The sequence below is a fragment of the Sceloporus occidentalis genome, unplaced genomic scaffold (genome assembly GCF_023333645.1).
Source record: "Sceloporus occidentalis isolate IW3139 unplaced genomic scaffold, rSceOcc1.0.p SCAF_254, whole genome shotgun sequence".
NCBI lineage: Eukaryota > Metazoa > Chordata > Lepidosauria > Squamata > Phrynosomatidae > Sceloporus > Sceloporus occidentalis.
In genome coordinates, this window is record NW_028317234.1 from 736,254 (window position 1) to 759,467 (window position 23,214).

At 43.2% G+C, this 23,214-nt stretch overlaps 1 protein-coding gene across 1 annotated transcript in view; it reads left to right on the forward strand.

The window, feature by feature from the left end:
- LOC149275966 (laminin subunit alpha-2-like) overlaps nucleotides 1-23,214 on the forward strand; it is a 411,836-nt gene that overhangs the window by 193,860 nt on the left and 194,762 nt on the right. Inside the window, 4 exon segments of the mRNA XM_089504075.1 lie at nucleotides 4,920-5,021; nucleotides 5,672-5,883; nucleotides 8,933-9,044; nucleotides 19,018-19,131. Coding sequence (XP_089360201.1) covers nucleotides 4,920-5,021; nucleotides 5,672-5,883; nucleotides 8,933-9,044; nucleotides 19,018-19,131 — 540 coding nt within the window.

Sequence of the window (23,214 nt, forward strand, 5' to 3'; positions counted from 1 at the left end):
AAAAGATGATTACACATACAGTAAGGAAAACAATGTACACTGATAATTTGGTCTAAAAAAGTAGACATTATAGATTTAATAAGAATCTGTGTCTACCCTTTAACTTCTTATTACCTACTTAGACAAATTCAATTGAGTTAATACAAATTCTTAAATGAACCCTCAGTTTCCCTCAGTAAATCTTCATGTAGTGCTCTCAAAACATGAATATTTCTTTATTGGCTGTCAGAAGGGATCAGGATGTCTACTTTATGCACTTTATGTACTTCCAGATATCTGTCAATGCTCTTTTTTACTATCCTCAGCCTGGAATTTAAAGCATCTTCCACTGCATATTTTGATTTTCCACTAGATGATTAATAGTTGTTGTGATCTTTTTATGAAGGTGATTTGAACTGCCTGTAATTAGACAGTAGTGACAGCAAATAATGCATCATTGTAAATCTCATGTGTTGACAACTGCATTGATTAATACAGGCACAATGTAGATAAAAACTGGCAAGATATTGATAATTGTAATGTCCATCCCTCTTTCTATCCACAATCATTAAATAGGAAAAAATGAAAGGAAAAATAAACAGCCGCCTCAAAGACCCTCTATTTACCAACGGCATGCTGATGATTCCCCGCCCCGTGCTTGGTGGGGCAAGAGCAATTAAATCAACATGGGTGGTATAGTAGAAAAAAATACTCTGCTCACCCCATCTATTTTGTTTCTGTATATTTCAGTCAACTGCTAGTTCTTGCAAGTTGGCATAAAAAAATCCACGTTTACAGTGGGTATTTAAACTAACCTAGTGGAGTATATTGCCAAACATGTCCCTCACCACAACCACCTAAGGGGGTGGGTGGTTAAAAACCGTGTCTCCTCCTCACCTCATCTTGTTTCTGGTTGAGGGGGATTAAAATAAAATAACTGCCCTTTAGGGACATCCTTTGTAGATGATTCTTTGTGGCACAGCTAATGATGTCTGTTCCTTCATAGACTTTTATTAGTCAGAATGACTGGCTGGGTAATGTAGACTGTACTATCTGCTGTTTACCACAAAGTAGTATGATGAGAAGTCAGGGTGTTATTCTAGTAGATTAGGATAAATTAACAGATATAAAACACATACAAATGGCTAATATGCAGTTACTTGAAAACATTAAGTGATTTACATTATATCACTGTATATCACTGTATTTGCTTGATTATAAGGCTACCTCCCAAAATGTGAATATTAATTTAGGGAAAAAAGAAAGACTACCCTATAGGAAAAAAGTTTTATTTGTAACACCTACCTGTCCGGCCGGGGTCCCACGGCGTCCCTCGCGCACGTCCCCCTCGTGTATTGACGTGCGCTCTACACGCACACGAGGGGGCGTGCGTATTGAGCAGGCACGCCTCCCGGTTCCTGACAGCTCTGTTCGGGCTGCCGCAGCATATCAGCGGCGATCGGAAAACCGATCCGCCGCTACATGCTCGCGGTACCCGACCAGCACCTCATCTGCCTGTGTGGCACTGCCGCGTCGCTCGCGGCAGCAACACAGGCAGAGAGGAACTCGTAGTTTACCGCCGCGGGCATGCCGGCGGCGATCAAGTGTTTGATCGCCGCTGCATGTCCACGGAGGTGGTTTTACCTTCCCTGCCTGTGTGGCACTGCCGCGTCGCTCGCGGCAGCAACACAGGCAGAGAGGATCTCGTTGGGTACCGCCGCGGGCATGCCGGCGGCGATCAAGTGTTTGATCGCCGCTGCATGTCCACGGAGGTTGTTTTCCTCCCCTGCCTGTGTGGCTCCTCCGTGTCCTTCACGGAGGTAACACAGGCAGGAAGTTTTGTTTGTTGTTGCCATCGCGACGACGCTAATTGCGCCGGTCGCGATGACGTCATCTTACCTGCTCTCCCGCCATTGGTTCTATTTAAACCTTCCTGGTTCCTTGTTTCCTTGCCCGTTCAACGAGTCCATGTTAATGTTCTCTGGGTGCTCCTGTTTATTGATTGATCTCCACGTGTACCAGACCTCGGCTTTGTTATTTGACCTTGATCCTGCGCTGCCTGTCCCGACCTCGGCTTTGTCATTTGAACCTGATCCTGTGCTGCCTGCCCCGACCCCGGCTATTGTATTTACCACGCTCCTGTGCTGCCTGTCTCGATCCCGGCTTGTTTTTCGGAGACATTTCTGCATCGTGGGTCCACCTCCTGTGGTGCCTGATCCAGCGTAACATTACTAGTAAATATTAATTCACATGGAAACTATTTTTTCTTATTTAATAAAAACTATGATCCTTTTATTTGCCAACCTGTCCCCCAGTTATGCACATCTGCCCCCTATATGCCACTCTGCCCCCCAGATATGCCTTATACCCTCTATATGCCTTTATCCCCTGATATGTCACTCTCCCCCCCCTGACTTACCAAAGCATCCCCAGACTTGTCCCCCTATGCATCAGACTGCCTGCTGTGTTGTGGGGGCAGCCGGTGAATGTCTGCGCGATGTGCGTAGACAATTTCCGCTGCTACCCGGCACTTCCGCCAGGGCTTCTATGACCGAGCACCGTCAAAAAAGCCCCGGTGGAAGTGTGGGGCAGCATGACCTTAGTATCGTCAACTTCGGCCCCATTCCCCAAATAAGACACATAGACAATGTATGTAATTAAAATTGCTTTATTGTTCGATTTTTGGATAAATTTGGCCACGGTCAAAATCCCGGTATTATCCCCAACCGTGACACTCATTATCATATTTCTTAAACGTTATAAACCACAAATTCTTGGCTACAAGCCAACCATATAACACCGTATATCTATAGGGCTGGTAAGGGCGTAACAAACCACGTCACCTGTAGAGGCTGCCGGCGTCCAAAGCCCAGCAACCACACGTCACCCAACGTATCACCTGAGCAAGGCGCCCAGGGAGTGTTCTGCACTTCCGCCCTGAGGCATGGGCACCACGAGTACAACCATACCTTAGATAGTTGTCTCAAGCACCGAACCAGCCAACCACATATTAACAATGACCAAAATGTAAACACCAACCGCCACACAAGACGATATAACAAAAGAAAAAGAGGGAAGGGAGGGTGGGAATTTCGCCTACTTAAAAAACCTACAAGCTCATCTGTGAGCAGGTTCCCAAATTTATTTAGTTGATGACACCCAGTGCCCTCCCCTTCTTCCTGTTCCTGAACATTCAGAGTGTGGGGGGAAAAGTTCACACAGGGGCCAAGCAGTCACAGAGGATGTATGTATCTAACCAATATTTTAACCCCTTGTTAGGTCATGGGGTGCTCCTCGTTCCTTCCCCGGTCATGGTGCCCCTACACCTATTTCTTGCTCCGGGGCTGGTCTGTAGAGGGGTTTCATCGGACAGACATTCACCAGCTGCCAGAGAGGAGGATCCAGGTCCCCTGCAGCTTGTGGAGTATTTGCTACCTGCAAAATCTGCAGTATACATTCATTCTACACAGAGTGTCCCTGTTCTCCCACCAGTTTACCTTTTCTATGCAAAATTGTTTTGGAAGACAAGTAGAATGTGTTCCATTTGAACAAACGTAGGCTTTTAGAAGAAAGAAAATCAAACGAAAGAATATGTATATCCACATACCTTATTCTAGTTAGCTCTTTGAAATGTTCTGATGATTATCATTGCTCAAACCTTTAATGAAAATATTCGGATCATTCCTTGCATACCTCATGTTTTTCTGACTTAGAAACAGAGGCACAGGCTGGCAACTGAAGAAAATGCAGTAAAATTCCAATATATTTTTAAAACAGCAAATGAAAACCCTATAATTCATTTAAATAAGAACAGTACTCAGAGGTAGTTAATGGAGTTTGAATGCTATTTGTATTGAAATAGATTAAGAATTCCCTATTCAGTCTAATACTCTGCAGAGAAACAGATTTTTTTCTGTGGCTTGCTGCTTACATTACATTATAATGTGCTTTAAATTGTTAGGTTTCAGATCTATATTTTATTCATCGTTATTGGTTATTTTCAGATATGTTTCAGTTATTAGAGTCATAGGGTTTCAGAAGCGTTTGTTCTACAGATTACTTCCCACCTACTCAGATAGTTAGTGAATTATAATGTGTCACTGCTTAGTCTGATAATGTCATATGTTATATATAACTACGCTATAGTATAAAACAACATAAGGTGATTTTAAAATTGTTATGTAACAATGTGAACATTTACATCCGAAACAGATGTGTCCAAGCCAGAGAAACAAAGGCTAAACCTAGCCATGCCTCTGGCCAGCTCTGGCCATTAGGACCGTCTGGAGGAGGAGGAGGATACTATGCTTACATTCAGCACACAATGCTGTCCCTAACTCTTGGTTTTATTCACTAAACTGTGAGTGCTTGTAAATTGGCAAACACTGCTGGATAACAGGAGAAAACCTGCACGAGTTGGACAAAACCCCGACTTCCAAATTTACTAAAGCCAGTTCACATTAGCACTCACAAAAATGTTCTCAAACTCACATAGGCTTGCCTAAGGAGAGTTAAGTGTATGTGAGTTGATTCATTAACCTTCAAGTTGTTGTTGTGAGAATTTAAAAAGTGTACATGGGCAAGGAACTATAAATATTATATGGACAATACATTTCATACATACAACCAATAAATACAAACAAAAATGCATCATACGAACGACAATATGGGTGTAATTAGTAATAAAATGATATTGGTCTTGCAGATACATTTCTTTATGAGACACATAGGGTAGTGTTTAATATATGTTAGATTTTAATATTGCATACCTAGAAAAAAATGTTTTATTGGTTTTTATGTCATGAGCATTTTCCCTGTTTCTTCCTTTTTGAAATATATTTTTTTAATAGATTTTGACTTGGTTAATACTATTTATTAAACATCCATTTATATGCATATTTTAAAATAAGTAATGTAAAATATTATTTTATTGTTTATAGGTTACAGCAGTGGGAGGACAACTCACTTATACAATCTCCTACGACACATCTGTAAAGGAAGATGCTGTTTACCTGGGATACTATCCAAATATCATTATTGAGGTACAGTATTTTACATGCACCTTCCAGCTTTAGCTTGTAAGAAAATAGTTGTTAGAAAACACTGGTCATTCATGAAGAACGATTATGTTGTAAAGTTTTAAAATTTTGATTCTGACTGTATTGTGTGATCAGAGAATTGTAGAAAATTGGTATACCATTCTTCAGTTTCTAGAATTAAAAATGTCTTGCTGGAAGGTTAAATCACTTACATGAAGGGCTGCCTTCATATACAGTATAATAGGACTCTGGGCAAACTACCCCCATGCCTCCCTAAAACCTACCAAGGGTCCACTATGATGATGGCATTTAGTAAAAATATATATTTTTTTATTTGTGATCATTGTACCAGCAAAATATTCATTAGAGATATATACATTAATATTTATACCAGATATGTACCATGGACACTGTGTATGACATTAAATCATGCTCTGGCAATGTAACACCATCGTCAAGTCCAAGTTACACCATAGTCCAGCCCATACTGACACTACACACACAAATTGTTTTCAAAGAAAAGGGTATTGCACCTGTGCTGCCAGCAGACAGCCAGTCCATTGACAGCGGGCCAGTTTGTCATGACAATTGGCAGGTATGTTATTGCACTGAACAGTCTATTTTTCTGTTATGTATTCAAAATATCTATGCAGGGTAATGGCTTGCGAATTGCCAGTACTCAGGCAGATATTCACTTGCAACCATTTGAGGAACATACTGAAGCAATACTGTTACACCCAGAATCCTTCATCATCTATGGAACAGAATACCAAGTCAACAGAAATGACTTTATGATTGTTCTGGCAAATATAAAGAGACTTCTCATCCGAGGAACCTACAGCCTTCAGCCACAAGCCACTTTCAGGTATCAAATCCAACTTGTACTAATTGTACATATCTTTTACTTGGATGACTCATCAGCTAATCATTTACAACTGTATTTGACTCTTTTGTCCCGTTCTTTTTCACTACATATACTGTCAGGTTTTTTTGTAGGGTAAGGACAGTAAAAGCTACAACCCTATTCTAAATATAGAGCAGCCAATTCTGCACATTCTTTCATCCCTTGTGTCATATTGAGAGTTTAATTTACATCATTGGCCTCCCTAGACAGAAAGACTCATTCCCTAAAACAGACAAGAGTAGGGGTGACCTCAAAATGAGTGCATACTAGGCCTTTGCACTTAAATGTGGACTTCATAGAGTGGTAGTTCTCAGTGGTACTAGTGTATGTTGTTAAAGGGAGAGTTCTCAATAAATTTAACAATTTCAATAAATTTAAGTCCTGACATGATAAAAAAAAAAAACCAGAGGCACAAGAGTGGTCTGCATTCAACATCATGTTTGAGGGCAGGGCACAAGCAATAGCGAATCCACTATCCAGGCCAGAGGTCTTAGGCGGAGGAGCTAGAAAGTGACCCTGGCAAGTTACTCTCGTGAGAAGGGCGGTGTTAGCCCTTGTAACAATTAAGTGGCTATGCTCAGATAGATAAAGCACTTTACTAACTTAGTTAAGTTAATTTCCTGACATTCCCCTACTTTGTATGACAGGCACCAAAGAGGATAAATAACTTAACAATAACTTAACAAGAGGGTAGGATGACCTTTAAGAGAAATAATCATGCTGATCCTGAAAGACAAAAATTGTGAACATATTTAAGTACACCAATGTATATGTTTAGTTTTTATACTAAAATATATCTAAGAAAGTGACAAATCCTCTTCAATGCCATAACTTGTAAACAAAGTAGTTTCAAGACACTTGTAGATCAGTACATTCTGTATAATAGAGCTGAAAGAGAAGCATACACAGTTTGAAAGTATAATAGCATTGGAAAAGAAACCTAAGAGATTTGAAGGCTTTGTAAAATTTCATTTAATCCAGGAAAAGTTCTTAAAATGCACTACTCAACTATATCACAAATTATAATGGTTTTGTTTCCCCAGGACCAATTTGGCCATAAGAGCTTTTTGAACTATGTACTCTACTACAGGCTTCACATGATTAGTTAAAACACGTAGAAAGATCAGGTTTGGCCAGGCTAAGTTAAATATAAAGCTGAAATGCACAAGGATATATATGTCAATCATGCCTTCAAAATACTGAGATTCAGAAGCCTTACCGTCAGTGCTTTGTATTAAATTGAAATTCATTGGGAATAAAAATGAGCAAATTGAAGAACAAATGCACTGTAGCTTTCTTAAATGAATAACACTGGAAATTGTTAAACACATTAAAACTCCATTTTCCAAATAGCAAAACCTAATGAAAATTGGAACAGCGTATGGAATACAAATGCTGAGTATTGCAGTGTAAAATGCTTTTGTGTATAGCAGGTTCACATTGTGCCAAATTATATTAAGCATAAGAGCGAGAAAGCAGCTATAGAAGAAAGGTTCTCTTCTAGATTACAACAGACTGTTTCCTCTAAATACAGGTCATGATTTTTCCCTTATACTGAATTTAGGTTGTTTTGCTTTGTCTAAGAAACTTGGAGAATATTGCTTGGGGCAAAGATAAATACTATATCACATGATGTACCTAATTTGTGAAATTAGTTATTAATTAATAAGGTATTATACAACATAGTCTGCGTCGACTTTCTCAAAAAAGCTGTAGATTTATAACAATACCAGTAACTCTATAAACAAACTAGACAAGATCTTATTGTAGAAAAGCCAATCTGATTTGGCACAAATATTCTGTATTTAACTCATATCTTTACAACAAAATGTAATTAGTCATTATATATTTTAAATAATTGATGAATAACCATTTTTGTTGGCATTTCTACTTTTATTTCAAGTAACGTTATGTTCATTTTTGATTTGCTAATGTAACATCTAGGGACCTGATATATAAAGGCAGAAGTGCAGGTTTGCTGGAGCAAAGTGTTAGATTTAGATACATTTCATTTGTTTTATATGGTAATGGCTCCAGGTTTAGCCCCTGTTTTAGCTCCAGTTTTGCTGGTGGCTCCCAAGAGTCCTCATTTTCTTGATTTTTTGTCACTGCCCCTCTATTATACTTAGCTGCCCAACTGCTATGTGGGCATTTGGATCCTCTTGTGGAGGTTTGTGCAGTTACAAATCACACAAGGTAGCTACTTCGGGTATGATGAGTGAGTGGTCCTGCCCCAACCACGTCTCCTCATGGGTTTATCTACAGCCCCTCCCCACCTCTAGCCACATCCGCACGCAGAGGTTTTCCAATTTCAACACCTAAAATGTTGGAGAGGTATCCCTTAGATATGTGTAGGATTCTTCATTCCCCAATTAGGATGCTATTTCATCAGCGATTACAAAGAATGTTTCATGTCATAGACATATTACATGTAGAAAAATGTAAACAATAAAAATTCCTGATTATGACTAAACCTAGGCCTTTATTTCCACGTATAAAGTATACCACATGCTTTAAAAAGCCACCTGGTCCATTATAAAAGGAAACACTAAAACAGAAGTATCTACAAGCATTTTTACTAATTTCAATCAGCATTTTATAGGCCATAAAGAAAAATAATGTAGCCACAAAGAAAAGGAATGTTATTTGAGAATACAGCAAAAAATAAGAAACCAATATGCTGTTTTAGATAAATGCAGATTCACAGCAAGGGGCTAATTTTGTAAATTAGCTGACAGCTGTAAGAAAAGGTATGAATTTTATCATTTTGCTGAATGCCGGGCAGATGTTCTTTTTCAATTGGGCTTACTATTTGGGCCTTGTGTACATCTTGCAAGCCTTTCTTTTTTAGAAGGTTATAGTACACGATACTGTAATTATAAAATGTGTAACGTTTACTTTTTAAAAAATCAAATAAAAAAGATCGTTAAGCAATGCAAAGTTGTTATTTTACTATTTTTTGACAACTTTTGTAGTTACTAGAGCTCTGATAACTTCTTTCTCATCTTAGGCTAAGTGCCGTCACTTTGGAGGTAGGAAGCCAATCCTCATCTTCTGGAAACATCGCTTTGGCTGTAGAGATCTGCCATTGTCCACCTGGATACAGTGGAACATCTTGTGAAGTGAGTTTGGAATGCAATATTATTTACCATACACCTTAAACTTAATACAAATATTATTGTGGCCTTGAGAAAGTATGGAGTTACTCCAAAATCACAAACCATCATGGAGAGTGTCAAATACTATCATCTCAGCCATTAAATATATCATTTTTACTCCACTTTTGTGATTTCTTTGTTTTAAAGTGTTTTTATTTTATCTTATTACCAAAAGCTCAGCCAGGACATTTTCTGCACATTTTCTTTATTTCCCATGACCCTTGATGAGCATTATACTGGAATTCAATTGCAAAAGCATGGCACTCTAACAAACTCCAGCTTTGTTGAAGCTAAGGCTTAGGTTTTTTAATTAAAAATTCTGCTACAAAATACTGAGTAAGTTTCATTAAGCAAGAACATTTTTTACTTTTCATGACAATTGTGCTTGTTTTAACCTTTTGAGTGCCATCCTTACTGCTGGGCATCAAACAGCCCTCCATAGTGTTAATGGGCCAGTTGTGGAAATTGGTGATCTCCCTTTTAACAGCAAATCGAACAGTGGTGCTAGAGGCAGCCTGATCACCCAAAAGGGCAGCTGGTTCCTTTTTATGAAGCAGACCTACTTACCCCCTGGACCTGCAGCATGTGCCCAGCTGGCCTAGAATAGACTATGCCACTGGGTATTATATCAAATGTCCTATGACAAGGCGACTATTCATAAGATGATAAGGCAGCAACATGGTGGCTCATTTGGGCATGCAATTTCTTATCAAGGAATTTTGTATAAATTAATCACATAAAACTAATTGACATGTTTTTTTTTTAAAAATGTAAAAAGTAATATATTTTGAAACTAATTTTGTTTTCAACAACACTGAGACAAGGCACTCAAATTAATTTTGGAGTGAATTAAATCATGGATGGATGAATGAGCCATCCAATACCTTACTTATAATGTATAGAAATTTTAAGATACCAGAATCCAGATTGCTACAAATGTATAGTAGAACAGCAGGTGTATTATTAAGCCATATTATAGTTACAAAAATGATTACAGATAAATAGTATCAGATCAGTCTATAGGTGTTAGCTCCATGTTTTCAAATGCTAATTGTATGCGTACTTCCAATTATATAAACTTGATGTCACTAATCAACTGGTGATGCAAAGATGGTCATTCAAAATCATGTAGTTATCTTGAGTCACCTGTTTCAGATGCATCTACTCTAAGATTATAGGGACAGTCCATTTGTAGGAGACACAAGCATACTCACCAACTTCCTTGGACAAAGGGGGTCAGCCTAAAGGGGCAGCATTGAGCATTAGTTTACCCAGTACAGTGTTTAGGCTGTTAGTGTCTTAGACATGCACAGTTAAAAGGCAATGTGTACAATGTAATGCGCTGTGCATAGGCAGTATTTTAATGCCGAGACAGACCCGGATTTGGCAGGGCAGGACCCCCAAAAAAGGGACTGTCCCAGGAAATTCCTGACTGTTGGCAGGGTTGCATTAGAAGTGATTAAGAGAGGGGCGTGGTTAGCCTGCCGACGAGAATGGCTGCTTAACTTGTGTGCTCCGTTCCACCCGCTCCTAAACTAGCTCGCAAACACCTTCTACGCCTGACATGGGCAGGAATAAAAAAGTGCCAACGGACCCGGGTACTCCGGGGACCGCCAGCAGGGCTCCCGCGGCTTCGCTGAGGGAATATTTCCAGACTCCGGCCCTGCTACACTCTCAGCCGGAGGACTCCAACATGGCGCCGTCTCCCGCGTGCTCCCAGGCCTCGGATGAGTCCTCTTCACAGCCACCATTGAGTGGCTCCCCGGAGCCTTCTTCCCGCGACTGGCGACGCATCTTCTCCACTTTGCCTACCAAAGATGACTTCAGCCTTCTCGTGTCTGAGGTGAAACAGACTGTTCGTGCGGAGGTTACGGCCCTGCGCGCCGATATAACGCGCCTGGATGCCCGACTCTCGACCGCTGAGACCCGGACGCGCGACGTTGACCGCCAGCTTACGTCTTTTCAGCGTTCCTGTACCTCTCGACTTACTCACCTGTTTTATCATCTGGAGGACCTTGAGAACCGGAGCCGTCGTTCCAACATCTGCGTGCGGGGTATGCCCGAGGGAGAACGCCCCGAGGACCTCCGTTGCCTTTTGGACAGGCTGTTCTCCATGATCCTGGGCCGGCCTGACGACCCCAACAGGCCACCTATTAAGTTTGATCGGGCTCACAGGGCCCTGCGATACGGTGGCGGCCCTGGGGATCCTCCGCGGGACATTATCTGCTGTCTGCACAGCTTCGTCCAAAGGGAGGAGATTATGCAGAGAGCCAGGACCCGGCGATTCTGGTCATTTGACGGGCACCAGATTTCCCTCTTCCAGGACCTGTCCCGCTTCACGCTCCAGGCTCGCAGGGCTCTGCGGCCTGTCACGGCGGTCCTGCAGGAACGTGGGATCCCCTATAGATGGGGATATCCCTTTGCGCTGATGGTGCGCAGGGGCTCTGCTGCGGAGACGGTGCGGATTCCTGCGGATGTGCCTCCCTTCCTACAGGCTCTGGGGCTGCCGGAGATCGCCGTTGAGGACTGGCTCGGCTGGGACCCAGGACCTGGACCACGCCGATCTGCCTCCGGGGTGAATGGACGCCGACAAGCTGGACCCCCCCGTCGAGTTGCAGTGGATGACGTTCCGGTTCAGCCTTAGGTGGTGTGCTCCGACTTCGCCGATGCCTCTACGTGGCCCGACGCCGAGTGCTGCTATGCTGCACCCGCATCGCTTATGGACGTCCTCGCTCTCTCTTTGAGGCTTTCTCCAGGACTGACTGGGACTTACTCTCCGTGCCGTGTTGTCCGCATGGCCCACGTGAGCCGTTGTTTTTATTTTATTTTATTTTTTTTATTTATTTTTTTTTGTTTATGTTTATTTTTTTTCTATCTTTGTTATTTTATTGTTTTATGTTGCACGCTGTCCGAGGCTACTGCGTCCTGCGGCGGGGTGTTGTACGGCTCCCCACTGGCAGGGGCTTCCCTTGCGGTGTATGTAGCATACCCACCAATACCTTCCACAGGGGACACCAGTGTGCTCACCCGGCCTTCAAGGGCAAACTCAGGTTTTTAGGGACCCTAAGCCAAAATATTTAATGGTCTAAAACGCAGTTAATCATAAGGTTACTTATGACTACATTTCTTAACGATATATTCTGCCTTCTTTATGTAGAGTATGCCACACTTCTGCAACTCCTTTCCATTCACTGTGTAATGCGTGCCTTAGCCAATGAGGGTCATATACAGCTGGTTAGTCTGCCTATAAATGCATGTGTCCACTCTGGCATCGCTCTCTATCTACTGTGACTATTCGGGGCACTACACAGGGCAAACAGATTAGTGCTTCAAGGTCAACTGGACTGGCAAGGTTGTGTTGGTAAGGGGTTTGCAACCAATGACAACTCTATTAGAGAGTGTCAACGGCTTCTGCATTTTGTTATGCTTTTGGCAAGCAGGCTTGGTAATAGCTGCTGAGCCCCATGTGTACTTGCTGTTTTGGGGCAGCTGTAGGCTGGGATTATTAGTTGAACTGCCCTTTATTCTCCTACAAAACAACAAGCCACGTCTGCAAGCTATTCAGCTCATCTCCTGCTAGGGCAAGTTTGTTTGCTGCTTGGAAGTCACTGAATTTACACTTGAATTACCCTACCTTGCAAGCTTTGCTTATGCACATCTCATTTAGATCTTTCTGCCATGAATCTCGAATCTGTGACCTAGTGTGGAATTTAGTCAGTCTGCCGATTACTGATAGGGTATTAAGATTTAAGAAAAACTTAAAGCTGAAGCTTAAAAGGAATAATAACTGTGAGGCATTCATCGATTACTAATTGTATCCGTATATCCTTGGCAATGCTTTCTCCCGTATCGCTGTTATTTATTTCATATGTTGTGTTGTGGTTTTTTTTTTTTGTTTTTTATTTATATCTATATATGCATGTGTGCATATTTGTGGCCCTACTGAAGTTGGCTGCCCTTGGATCTTCACTGTTCCTCGACGTCGGGTGCGGGGTCTTGGCTGTCCATGCCTGATTGCCTGATTCTCCTGTCGGGGCACTTATTGGTTGCCTGTTGTTTCTCATTTGGCTCTACTGCCTTACTTCGCATTACATTGACCGATTGTTATTTGTTTTTGGTGTTTTTTCTATATTATTTACGTCACAGAGCGGGTGGCGGACCGTTCCGTACTGCTCTTTTCTAGATACAGCTCGCAACTTAGTTATTGTTGCGAAGCATTCTACTTTGGTTGCTACTCTCACTTCCCCACGGGGCTCTGGTGTCACTCCCCCTCTCTCTGGGGTTCCTGTCATCCCCCTCTGGGTCACAGGTTCTGCCCGGTAACTGACACTTTCACCCCACATTACCTTTGCCCTTTCCCTCCTTTCCTGCGGTTTCCTTCCCTCCTTCTTACCGACCTCCCTCCACACCCCCCTGCGCCCTATCCTCCTTTTCTCGCCCTCCCTGTCTGGGACGTTGAGTTCATTGCCTTCCGACATGGCTTACTGTCCAGCCCCCCTGACGGTCTACTCTGTTAACGCTAAGGGGCTGAATATCCCTGAGAAACGTTCTAGGGCACTTAGGGAATTTCGATGCCATAACGCGTCTATTGTCTTGTTGCAGGAAACACACTTTAAGGAGGGCCAGGCACCTATTTTCAGGGACTCGCACTTTTCCACGGGATACTTTAGCAACAATGTAGAGGCCAAGTCTAAGGGCACGGCTGTCTTGATTGCCCGTTCGGTCCCCTTCGTCCTCAAAGCTACTTTACTAGACGCGTCGGGTAGATACACCTTTATTAAGGGCCGGCTGGCGGAGGTCATGTTTACCTTTGCCAGTGTTTATCTCCCGAATAGGGGCCAGCATGCTGCCCTGCGCTCCATTCTCACCTCCCTTGCTGACTTTCAAGAGGGTGTATTGATACTGGGTGGCGATTTAAATGTCCCTCTCTGCCCCGAGGTGGATACCTCGTCGGGATCCAGCTGTTCTCCCCTGAGCCAGTTGCGTTCTATACGCGGCTCCTTGGCGAACCTCCGCCTTGTCGATTGTTGGCGTTCCTTACACCCAGCTGATCGCGACTACACGTTCTACTCCTCACCACACAACTGTTACTCCCGCCTAGACTATATTTTTCTTGCTCAGTCCCATCTTGACCTTTTACGGACTAGCTCCATTCTCCCGATGACATGGTCGGACCACTCACCGGTTTTCATGACTTTGGACTCGCCTTTGTACAGGCCTAGGGAGTGGACGTGGTGACTTAACGACTCTTTCCTGCTTGACGATGCTCTAGTGTCCCAGACGAAGCTGGAGTTGGAGAGTTACTTTGATGAGAATGATAGGCAGGAGACGGCCCCCCCGGTCCTCTGGGAGGCTCATAAGAGCGTGATACGGGGATTCTTTATTCAGCAGGGTTCGCGGCGGAAGAAGGCTCGTTCTCGGGAGATTGATAGGCTTACTGGGCGCATTATGCACCTGGAGACTATTCATAAACAGTCCCTGACGGACGACGACTATCGCGAACTTGTGGCCCTGCGGGGTCAACTTAGTGACTTGTTGAATTCGCGGTATCGACGGGCCTCCCTGTACAGCCAGAAATTCTTTCAGGAACACGGCAACAAGTGCGGCAAACTGTTGGCCAAAATGATTAACCCCCTGAAAAGGGCTACTCACATCCATAAAATTCGCACGGCCGCGGGGGCCGTGTCGCCCTTCCCTTCTAAGATAGTGGAGGCGTTCCACGCCTACTACTCTTCCCTCTATGGTTTATGTCCAGGGGGGTCCCGGGTGGCCCCACATTCTGCGAGCGAGCGTCTCCACCAATACCTGACGCGACATGTTAAACGTAGACTTACCCGGGAACAGGCGGCTGCGCTTGAGGAGCCTCTTTCTGTCGAGGAGCTGTCCCTGGCTTTACGGGCTACGCCAAAGGGGAAGTGTCCGGGTCCGGACGGCCTGCCTCTGGGTTATTCTAAAACCTTCTCGGATCTGTTGCTCCCTCGTCTGCTCTCGGCTGTGAACTCTCTTCGAGAGAGTCATCGCCTCGCCCCTCAGACCCTGGCGGCGAAAATCACCATCATACCCAAGGAGGGCAAGGATCCCTGCTTACCTCAGAGTTATCGGCCCATATCTTTGTTGAACGCTGACCTGAAACTTTTTGCCAAGGCGCTGGCGCTACGGTTGGCACGGTTTCTTCCGCGATTGGTCCACCCGGACCAAGCGGGGTTTGTCCCTAGGAGGGAGGCTCGGGACAACACTGTCCGGCTTTTGAACATCATACACAGGGCGACTGCGGGCTCCCGTCAGGTTCTGTTCCTTTCCACCGACGCCGAGAAAGCTTTCGACAGGGTGGATTGGACGTTCCTACACACTACGTTGCAATATCAGGGTTTGGGCCCCCTCATGTTGACGTGGATTAGGGCTCTGTACGCTGAGCCTACGGCCCGTGTTCGTGTTAACGGTGCTCTCTCCCCACCGGTACTTATTGGGAATGGCACGAGACAGGGCTGCCCCCTCTCCCCTCTGTTGTTTGCGCTGTCTCTCGAGCCCTTCCTGGAAGCTATACGCTCTAATCCTGATATCGTGGGGTTCGGGGTTGATGGAGTGCAGCACAAGGTTGCTGCCTATGCAGATGACCTCCTCTTTGTGGTTGAGAATCCCGTGGTCACGCTGCCCAACATACTGGCTGAATTTCGCTCCTATGGCGAACTCTCCAACCTCAAGATTAATTACTCCAAATCTGAGATTTTAAACGTGTCTGTACCCCCGCAGCTTGTCCAGATGCTGACTACTAGTTTCCCCTTTCGTTGGTGCACTCGGAGGATGAAGTATCTGGGTATCTGGTTAACGCCTACTGTGGACGGGCTTTTTCGGGAGAACTTTCTCCCTCTCCTGTCGACGCTCTCGGCGGACCTTAAACGGTGGTCGCCCTTGTATATTTCTTGGGTGGGCCGAGTTAACGCTGTTAAAATGAACCTACTTCCACGGGTGTTGTACCTATTCCAGACGCTCCCGATCCGAGTACCTCACGACTTCTTTGATGCCCTCCGCTCTGCTGCGACTCGCTTTATTTGGGGTAATGGGAGCCCCAGGCAGAGATTTTCGCAGCTTACTCGACCCAAATCCGCGGGTGGTCTTGCGTTGCCTGACTTTTACAAATACTATCAAGCCGCACACCTCTTGCGGGTCATTGAATGGAACATAGTGGGTCCGACCGCAAAGCCTTGGGTTGCTTTGGAGCTAGGAGAGTTGCGTAGCAGTGTGCTGCACGCAGTGTGGGGCCCTAGAGCCGGTTTGGGGGTGGGGCGACACCCGTTCCTCTCGCCAACTTTGGCGGTATGGAGGGCCACGGCGCTGGGAGCTCGGTTGACCACGTCGCCTTCGCCCCTGCTACCTCTGTGGGGCAATCCTGATTTCGCCCCGGGTCGTGATTGGGCGAGGTTGGAGTTCTTGGGACTTCCCCCGCCGCTTCGGATTCGGGCTCTGCTGAGTGATGGTGGGGTTGTGCCGTTGGAGGCGCTGCGGCCGGGAGTTCCACTTACCTGGACGGAGCGCTTCACATATCACCAGGTTGTGCATTACATCTCCTCACTTCCTACTTACCGTGGCTTACATAGGGACCTGACGATTTTTGAGGGATGGTGCGTAGGGGAGCGTCCTCCTGCGAGGGCTATCTCATCGCTTTATTCCTTCTTGCTCAATACTCCCCTTCCCACGAGACCTTCTTTCTGTGAGACATGGGAGACTGTATGCGACACACGACTCTCTGACGCGGACTGGGAGAAAATTTTTATTTTTACGCACAAGAGTTCTAAGGCTACTAAAACACAAGAGACGAATTACAAGCTCTTGTCGCATTGGTATCGTACGCCCCAGAGGCTACATTCTATGTTTCCGCATACTTCTGACAGCTGCTGGCGGTGTGGCGTGGGCGTGGGCACCATGCTGCATATCTGGTGGGACTGCCCCGGGATACGGGAGTTCTGGAGGGAGATCCACCGGATACTCTCGGAGCTCTCTGATTCCCCTCCGCCTTTTCAGCCTCTCCATATGTTGCTGCATCACACCTCGCTCCCTGTATCCAGATATAAAAAGTCTGTGGTCCGCCATCCCCTTGATGCGGCCAAGAGTCTCATCCCCTTCCACTGGAAGAGCACCTGCCCTCCGACCATCCGGGAGTGGGAGGCCAGGGTTGAGGGGATCAGGGAGCTGGAGGATCTCTCTGCCACATCTGCGCGGCAACGTGAGGTGTATACATCGACTTGGTATTACTGGTTGTCCTATCTGTCTCGACGCGTTTCGTAGGCTCTGTGGCCTGGTGTTCCCGGCCTGGCACCTGTTTTGATGTCCGTTGCTCGCCTCCACTGGGGCTTTGTGTGCTTGGAGCCGAGCCCTGCTTGGCCCTACTCTGTACCTTTTACTGTAATCATCTTGTTGTTACTGTTACCTTGACGCTCTTTTATGGCTCGATTGCCTGTATGATGTCATGCGTATTCTCGATTGTCCCTCCCTCACCCCCGTCCTCCCCTTCTTTCTTTCTGTATCCCTTCCCTCTTTCCCTTCCCATGGAAAATGTTGAAAATCTTAATAAACATTGGATTCTGGAAAAAAAAAAATAAAAAAAAAAAGTGATTAAGAGAAATGTTTGAGGGCAGAGGCAGAAGAGTTAATTGAGAGTGTGTCTAGTGACTCCTTTCTTTAAATAGATGGTACCTGTCTTGTAAGAATTAGTTTTAAATGGTGGCCAATCAGAATGAGACATTGGTGCATCAATTCACTGCTCCTCTATCTCTCCTCAATGTTCCGATAGTTTCCAAGATAACTGATCTGATTTGGAATAAATTTATCAAGCCTATTTTATTTTAATAATAACTTTGTGTAAGTGAATTAATTTTGTTTCAACTGGCCTACTTGCAGTCATGGAAGGAAATATTTAAATTCTGAACAATTGAAAATAATAGAAGTATAATGGCACAATTACCCAATGCACACAGTAAGCTTAAAAAACAATAACTACAGTATTGAAAAAAAACATTGAGTATTGAGAGGAAAGGAAGGGATGGAAACTAATACTACGAATATGAAAAGGTGGTAGATAAGTGGACTGTTTTTTGTTCAAAAGTGGTACAGGCTAAACAGTGAGGGAGTGGAAACATGCATGGGATGGGTATGAAGATATCCTGAATCTTAGACGAGATCAATGACTGATTAATGTTTGCATCTTTACATCTGGAAAAATAGCTAAACTAGATGGGTCAAATGGTTCTTATCTGCCCTAAAATTCTATGAATCTATGTATGACCAAAGACAGTGCTAGTTTGCACAATGATCACTGTCACTCACTTGCATTGGTTTTGAAGAAAGCCCTTAACCCTTTGAATCTTAGTGACATGTACTGGTATTTGTCACTAAACACGTATGCACTAAATCACGTATGCAGGTATTCTTACTATAAACCAGACACCATTGTGTAGGGATTAGTTGGTTTATCTCTCACTTTCTGCCCCAGCTTCCTTCATTTTCTGTTGTGTTCATCTTCCTGTTCTTTGTCCTTTCTCTTTTTTTGTCTGCTCCTCTAGGTTAGAAATCAGTCTTCATTTATTAGTCCTTCACTCACAAATGTTGCTAAGGTTGGTTGCAAAGCATAGCATGCAGAGACAGTATTTTGGTGTGTCAAATTGTGTGCCTCTAACCAACTTCAAGTGTTTCCTTACCTTATACTAAAATTGAATGCTAAGATTATGCAGGATAATTATGTAGGATACACAGTATCACTGTTTACACTGTATGATATACATTTAAAGATGGCAGCTTTAGGACTTGGTGTGAAGCAGTCTGGTGTTCTCGGACCATCTCTGTTTCTGGCTGTTTTCCTTTGCATGCAGCTGTGTCTCTAATAGTAAGATGGTACACAGGTCCATTTATCTCCAAATTCTAAACATGCCTTCTCGTTTCGCAGTCTTGTCTGCCAGGACACAGAAGGATTAATGGTACTGTATTTGGTGGGATATGTGAGCCTTGCCGTTGTTTTGGCCATGCTGATACATGTCATGATATCACTGGAGAATGCTTGGTAAGTACATATAACTTTTATTTGGTGCTTTGCAGTTTATTTGTTTTAATTGTATTTTTTTTTTAAATGTCTGTAGTTTTTATCCATTTTCTTTTAATTCTTCAAACTGTAACAAATCTAAATAGTTTTATTAACTGCTAAGATTATCATGCCTTGTCAACCGACAGAATAGTTTTATCTGGTTGATTTCCATCTTTTTGCTGTAAATTAGGATTCCATCAAGTTTCTATTTTTTAAGCTAAAATTAACCACTTGACGAAAGATGAATGATTTCATTCTATAAACAAATAGAAATAAAAAATGTTTACAGCTATTAGTCGGAAGAACTGAAATAAGCTACATAGGAAGTGATTGATGCATATAACCTGTATGGGTGTCTCGGCTTCTATTATCAGAAGACAGCACCTAAAGGTCTGCTGATTCCATTTAATCCAATGATGTTAGCATAAGATGACAGCACAGGAGTACTGTCAAGATAAATAGCGCTTCATGTAAAGAGTCACAGCTGTCTGGATTTAATAGAAAACATTTATTTTTCTCTGTTATGATGTATTCACTTATTATCAGAATTGATCATATGTAACTGTATGCAATTGCTCCACAGATCTGCTCTGTAGAATAAAGTACATAATAAAATCCCTCTTATAGTGTCAATTGTTCTGTATCACTTGCCCTGAATGTATGTATGACCAATTCATTTTAGGGCATTGTAGTGATATATTATCTGACTTAAACCAGCATTTCTCATTTCATCAGTTTTTTCAAAGCACAAATTGAATTACTGCCAAATTATCAGGCTGTTGTACTTTATCATCCCTGCCTGTGCTTTTTCTAGCACTTGTGTTACTGTTACATTTTGGATGAGGGGGCATCTGGAAATCTTTTTTTAATTTATTTAGTTTATTATTAGAAGTGTGGATAGCAGGGTCCATTTGTTATACATTGTGCTGAAAGAATTGCTAACATATATAAGCATAAAAAGTTATATTCACCTGAACATTGCCGGTGCCTGTTGCTTTTCCCTATATGGCTGCCTGGGTGTTGTGCACCCATTAGCGCTCAGCCAGACTTCCTTCTCTTCTATCCAAGAAATGCTATATGGTCAATTGCATGCACAACACTGTGACACAGTACAGAGGATTATGGCTGCGAAGCACACTTGGCCCCTTTACTTCCCTGGGGTTATTTCATTACCTTCTTCAGTTTAAATAATACAGATCGCTTATTTTAAATAATATATATCCCCCATTTTTTTGTAATAGGGGTTACTACACAGAACTGCATTGCCCCTTAGAATAACAAGATTGTATTTTAAAAATATTTTTTTTAAGTTAACAAAAAATACAAATATAAACCATTCAAGTTTTAGTGAATAGACCCACCCATTTTTATATGAAAATAAACAAACCTCAGATATACTTATGCTTGTCTTCTATTAGTAGTGACATTTTTCCCCGAGATGTTTCTGTTGCAGGGGCCTACCTAGAGTATTTGGCACCCGGGGCGGATCCTGTAAGTGGCACCCCCCCACACACACACCAAATGTAAAGACATCTACAAAATTATGTTAAGAATATTTATTGCACCAATTTGTAAACTGTATGTCAATCTGAAAAATAAATTAATAACTTATAAGTAAAATAAATACGTTTAAATAACAGTGCTTTCTTTAATAACCCGCCAAAAAAAACAGCGTCCACATTGCCCACATAGAACCTGACCAGCACCCAAATTACACACACATAGGACGTGCAATCTTTGCCCCCAAACAGCCCAGCATGAGTCAGCATTGTTCCCAAACAGCCGAGTGTACGCCATCTTTGTCCCATGAACACGCTACCTGTGCCATCTTTGTCCCATAAACACCCTGCCTGTGCCATTTTTGTCCCATAAACACCCTGTTTATACCATCTTTGCCTTTTTGACAAATCAACTATTCACCTATGATTAACACAAACACTTTTACAGTCACTCACTAATTCACTTTCATTCACACAATTCATCCACACATTAATCCATTCATTTTCGCTCTCTCATTCTGACTCTTTATTTCAATATTCTTGCTACCCTCCTTTCTCCCTATCTACCCATTCTCACCCCCTTCTGCCCTATCTACCCCTTCTCACTCCCTTCTCCCTATCTACCCTCCTCCTAACTATCTACCCTCTCCCCCCTTTGAAGTTCACTTACCTTTCAGGAGTCCTGCGGTGGGGGTGCAAGGCCTCTGTCTCCCAGCTCTGCCACTGTATGTAACAGAATAGAGTGATGGGAGTTATGATGTACTTTAGAGCATAATTATATAATGAAAAAGACATTGGAAATGGTACAGCATAACACCCATCAATCTCACACATTTACCAATCCACATTTACCAATCCACACATACCAATCCACACATACCAATCCACATATTCCACACATACCAATCCACAGATTCCACACATACCAATCCACAGATTCCACATTTACCAATCCACATTTACCAATCCACAGATTCCACGCATACCAATCCACACATACCAATCCACAGATTCCACACATACCAATCCACATTTACCAATCCACATTTACCAATCCACAGATTCCACGCATACCAATCCACACATACCAATCCACAGATTCCACACATACCAATCCACATTTACCAATCCACAGATTCCACACATACCAATCCACACATACCAATCCACAGATTCCACACATACCAATCCACAGATTCCACACATACCAATCCACAGATTCCACTCTCACTGTCACTCTCACTGAATGATTTTCCTACCTTTCCTCTTTTCTTCTTACAGCAGTCAGCTCATTTTCTTCCTCTTCGCTCCTCTTCTTCTGTCTTCTTCCGGTTCAGAGGGCACGGACGGCGGTGGGCGCGGCTTCAGTGTTGTGCGCCGGGATCTGACAACAAACCCCGGCGCACAGCAGCAGTTGCCGCGTGGATTGCGAGGGAGCGGTATCGGAGGTCTTTAACAGACTTCCGTCTCCCTTGAGTAATTTTAAGCCGGTCCAAGGGAACCGGCTTAAAATCACTCAAGGGAGCCGGAGGTCTGTTACAGACCTCCGATACCGCTCCCTTGCGAGCCTTCTCCTCCAGCGGCGGACATTACTGTCTGTCTCTGGAGGGGTGCCGGGTGCCGGCAAGTTGGCACCCCCCTGATGAGCGGCACCCGGTGCGGACCGCCCGCCCCCCGCTAGGTACGCTACTGTTCTGTTTTAAAGTTTTTGTATGTTTTTTTACTGGTGATGCTTTCCTGTAATGATTTTTCTTACAGGCACAGTGTAAAAAGCAGGTATCGAAACTAATGGTAAAAATCATAATTTTTGCTATTCTCTATAAAACCCAATTGTACCCATGTGGAAAAAGTAATGTTGCTTTGTCGTCTTGAGCTTTTTGGTGGTATGATTCCATGGAAATAAAAGATCTGTAGCGAGGTTTCTAACAAGCTAATAAATGTTAAAAGGGAATATGGGTACCTGAGTCATCAGATGTAGCACAGGGAAATATGTCATTGACAACACTGATATCAAAGGTTTTTTATTATTGTACTCTGTTCAGTATTTTTATGTTTCATATAATTAACTGTCTTTTTTCTCTGAAAGGCTTGAATACATTTTAGGGTATGTCATTTTCTCATGTAGAACTTATGTTACTCCTGCCTTTACTTTCAAATGGAACTGAAAATTTGATAAAATATGTTTTTGACGAATAAAAGTCAAGATTCCCCAATACGCCACTGTCTTTTCATGAAACTAATTTACAATGTGCATCTGGTTATAACTTGGAAAGTTATTTAATCCATAAGTCTGCCTCACAGGAAGGATTTTGTTATAATCATTGTTAATAAAACATGGCTGTCTCTATAATGATACTTTCCTTTTCGTGAGCAAGAGGAAATTGACTCTGACATATATTACTCTAATCACCTTGCTACTTTTCCTAATTAAAAAAAATATTTTTCTTCATTGTAAACAGAAATAACATTTGTTGAACCACAATAAATAGTTGGAAGGGAAGTCTCTTTGGTATAGCATGTTATTGTAATAAATACAGAATGAGTACAGTACACTAGGCATTGG